The 4,342-nt window shown below is 36.3% G+C and overlaps 1 protein-coding gene across 1 annotated transcript; it reads left to right on the forward strand.

The window, feature by feature from the left end:
• LOC104727955 lies at nt 724-2,238 on the forward strand. Its single transcript, XM_010447006.1, has one exon. The coding sequence runs from the start codon at nt 724-726 to the stop codon at nt 2,236-2,238; it is 1,515 nt and encodes a 504-aa protein (XP_010445308.1).

Below are 4,342 nucleotides of genomic sequence, written 5' to 3' on the forward strand. Positions count from 1 at the left end.
CTAAAGCATCAGATAGCTTTGTTGTTCGAAAGTATAGTAGTCAGCACAGCTGTGACTCTGCTTTAAGGAATGTTAATCATCGCCAAGCAACTGCAAGGACTTTGGCTGGTTTGGTTAGTAACCATTTTGCAGGAGGAAAGCTTCCTCTCAGACCCAAACAGCTCATGGAAATTTTTAGGAATGACCATGGAGTTGGTGTCTCGTACTCAAAAGCATGGAGAGCTCAAGAACATGCATCAGAACTTGCTAGGGGTATACCTGCTGATAGTTATGAGGTTTTACCGAGTTGGTTTCACATGATAGAAAAGAAGAATCCAGGTACTATCACTTACATCAAAGCTGATTCTGATAAGAAGTTTAGATAAGCTTTTCTGGCTTTTGGTGCATCAATTAGAGGTTTTAAGTTGATGAGAAAAGTTATTTCTATTGATGGCGCCCATTTGAAATCAAAATTTAAAGGGACTTTGCTTGTTGCATCAGCTCAGGATGGTAATTTTCAGTTATATTCTATTGTTTTTGCCGTTTTTGATTCTGAGAATGATGCATCATGGGATTGGTTTTTGCGGTGTGTGAAGACTATTATTCCTGATGAAAAGGATCTAGTTTTCGTGTCTGATCGGGCTTCTTCAATTGCAACTGCGCTTTCAGTAAATTATGNTCATTGATTTGTACTTTCAGGCTCAACCAATACCAAATCCATATGTCGAGAGTGTTCCTCGTAACATGACAACCTCTGGTTCTTCACACTCAACTGGTCTAATCGATGTTGATTCACTGTTTTGTGGAAAGTTATTCAAAGAAAAAACAGAAATAAGAAGTCAGATGCGGATGTATGCAGTCAAGCATAGTTTTGAGTTTCATACTTTTAAGTCAGACAACAAGAGGTATTTTCTTCATTGTATTGATGAAAAATGTAGTTGGAGGCTACGTGCAACTAAGGTTAAAGCATCAGATAGCTTTGTTGTTCGAAAGTATATTAGTCAGCACAACTGTGACTCTGCTTTAAGGAATGTTAATCATCGCCAAGCATCTGCAAGGACTTTGGCTGGTTTGGTTAGTAACCATTTTGCAGGAGGAAAGCTTCCTCTCAGACCCAAACAGCTCATGGAAATTTTTAGGAATGACCATGGAGTTGGTGTCTCGTACTCAAAAGCATGGAGAGCTCAAGAACATGCATCAGAACTTGCTAGGGGTATACCTGCTGATAGTTATGAGGTTTTACCGAGTTGGTTTCACATGATAGAAAAGAAGAATCCAGGTACTATCACTTACATCAAAGCTGATTCTGATAATAAGTTTAGATATGGTTTTCTGGCTTTTGGTGCATCAATTAGAGGTTTTAAGTTGATGAGAAAAGTTATTTCTATTGATGGCGCCCATTTGAAATCAAAATATAAAGGGACTTTGCTTGCTGCATCAGCTCAGGATGGTAATTTTCAGTTGTATCCTATTGCTTTTGCTGTTGTTGATTCTGAGAATGATGCATCATGGGATTGGTTTTTGCGGTGTTTGAAGACTATTATTCCTGATGAAGAGGATCTAGTTTTTGTGTCTGATCGGGCTTCTTCAATTGCAACTGCGCTATCAGTAAATTATGTACATGCTCATCACGGGATCTGCACTTTCCACTTGCAAAAGAACCTGGAAACACGATTTAGAGCTTCGGCTTCTCTTCTTCCAGTTGTTCATGATGCTTCAAGAGCTTACACTCAGTATGATTTTGATTATTTGTTCACTCAAATTTCCAATGGTGATCCGGATCTTGGAGAATATCTTTGGCAAGCTGATATTAGGAAATGGTCTCATGCATATTCTCCTTCTAACCGGTACAACATCATGACATCTAATTGTGTCGAGTCCTTATTAAAAGAGACTCGCGAGTATCCAATTGTCTGCCTGTTTGAGACAATCAGGTCTATTTTGACTAGGTGGTTTAATGAACGACGTGATGAGAGCTATCGACATCCATATGTTGTTACTCTAAATGTTGGGAATAAGATGAAAGCATCTTATAATAATACTACCCGCTGGCTTGAAGTTTGTCAAGTAAATGAAAATGTCTTTGAGGTTAAAGCAGGTTTAAAGACGTATGTGGTGAATTTAGACACAAGGAAATGCACATGTTGTATGTTTGATATTGACAAATTCCCTTGTGCACATGGAATTGCTGCTGCCAAACATGTCAATCTCAATGAAAACATGTTTGTTGATGATTATCATTTCAGTGAAAGGTTATAACTCTCTTCTTTAATTGGGTTTTGAAAAGGTTGCTAAAGTAACAGATCCGACAGGTTTTAACAATGTTTTAAAAGGTTTTACAGGTTGTTTATAAATAGTTTAAAAAAGGTTTTACAAAGATTTATCAAAGTTCTATAAGTCTTATCTTCCTCTTTTTGTTTTAGAGATAGAGTTTAGGATATTCAGAGAGCATTCACCGAGTAGGTGATATGGAGTATTGGGAGATTCCAGAGAGTGTTAGTACTTCTATTCGGCCATCTTCTACTCTTATACCTAGTGGCATGCGAAAGAAAAAGAGAATAGCTAGTTCATGGGAGCATGGAAAGGCTAAGACAAATTCAAAACAATACAAATGCAGTAGGTGTGGTCAGTGTGGACAAAACAAATCTAGTTGTATAGCTGCTATCTAACTCTCTCTCTCTCTCTTTTAATTCAACTTGAATTTGTTCTTTTTAATAAAATATTCTAGTCTGTGGTGTTGTAAACTCCATATATACACTCTTGTAAATCATATATACTCTTGTAAATCCGTTTAAAAACATTTCAAAAACTGTAAATTTCTTTAAAAAAATTTATATACTTTTGTAAAACCGTTTAAAAACCATTTAAAACGTTGTAAAACCTTTTAAAAACCTTAATTGATTGACACTCAATCCATTACTTCTGTTCGGCTTTTCGGATTTAGTTTTTTTGGCCCACCCTCTGAAAGGATACCAAACAGTTAAGTGAAAACATAATTGATTGGCATAGTTAGTAATGTTTATTACGAACATCGAAGGAGATAAATCAAGATACTACAAAGGATTTCCGCTGTTACCCCAAGCCGAGAGAGAAACAGCGCTCCACTTTTGATTTCGAATCGCTTAAGTTTATTTTGTGGAAGACGATTGAAGGGGTAGTACGCGAAGAGTCGCTTTCGAAACAACGAAGGGGTAAGAATTGAAGGGGTAAGATTTCAAAACAGCGAAGAGGCTCTTAAAACCGTAATTGTTTGAAGGGGTAATACGCGAAGCGCCGCTTTGGTTTACGAAAAGTACCACTTCTGTTATAATTACGCGTTGAAGGGGTACTTTTTGTAAACCAAAGCGACGCTTCGCGTATTATAAATACTTTTTGCTCTTGACTTACACTTTGTAAACCAAAGCGACGCTTCGCGTATTATAAATACTTTTTGCTCTTGACTTACAAATCAAACCTTTGTCTCACGAAAACGTAAAAATCATCTCTCATACTCCTCAATTCCTATTACCTTTTTTCTTCAATCCGTCAGAATTGTCACAAATTTCTTCAAGCCATCTAAGGCATGCTTTGAAATCTTTGAACAAGGATCATTCGACAAACGTCACAGCAGGTAAACGCCTACATCTTCAGATTAGTTTTGTTTTACCGTTAAGGATAAAAGAGATTGAGTGTGTTTGCCTTTTTGTTAGTAATTGTTGATGACAACATTTTCAAGTGGGAGGCTACTTTAATATGAAGGGGGAGTGTTTAAAATGAGTATTCACTTTCTGTGTGATTACCCAAATAATCCCCAGAGGTATTTGTTTTGATTATACTCCCTTTTATTTAGCAAGCATGTGTATTAGGACTCCTCTTTTTGCAGCCACTCAATAGTTTTTTAAATATAATTTCTTAAAAATGCAGGTTTGTTTCAAAACAAAAAATTTCCACCCAAACATATCAGAAAGAGGTGCTATATACCTAAGAGTGTTGAAGTCCACATATTGGCATCCCATGCTGATTATTTGGCTTTTCAAGACAATAGTGGAGGAGTTGATTGAACCAGAGCTTGATGATGAGGACGAGATCAATAAAAATCTTGCCAACCTCTACAAAACCGATAGGGCAGGGTTTGAAGAGAAGGCAAGAGAGATGACAAACCAATACGCTGGGAGAGCAAACTGAAATATGATCCTAAATAGTTCAAATCTATTTTCCAAATCTTGAATAATTCAACTTGTATTTGTTCTTTTTAATAAAATATTTCAGTATGTTATGTTGTAAACTCCATTTTCAAACAATTTTTTTTCCAGATTTTACTGTTTTAAAACATTATAAACAACTTGTAAATCCTTTTAAAACTTTCTAAAAACCATATATACTC

The sequence above is a fragment of the Camelina sativa genome, chromosome 11, assembly GCF_000633955.1.
Source record: "Camelina sativa cultivar DH55 chromosome 11, Cs, whole genome shotgun sequence".
Lineage (NCBI taxonomy): Eukaryota > Viridiplantae > Streptophyta > Magnoliopsida > Brassicales > Brassicaceae > Camelina > Camelina sativa.

Bases quoted from the DNA above. Each gene is read 5' to 3' on its own strand.
- LOC104727955 (XM_010447006.1), top strand. From the start codon at position 724: ATGACAACCTCTGGTTCTTCACACTCAACTGGTCTAATCGATGTTGAT.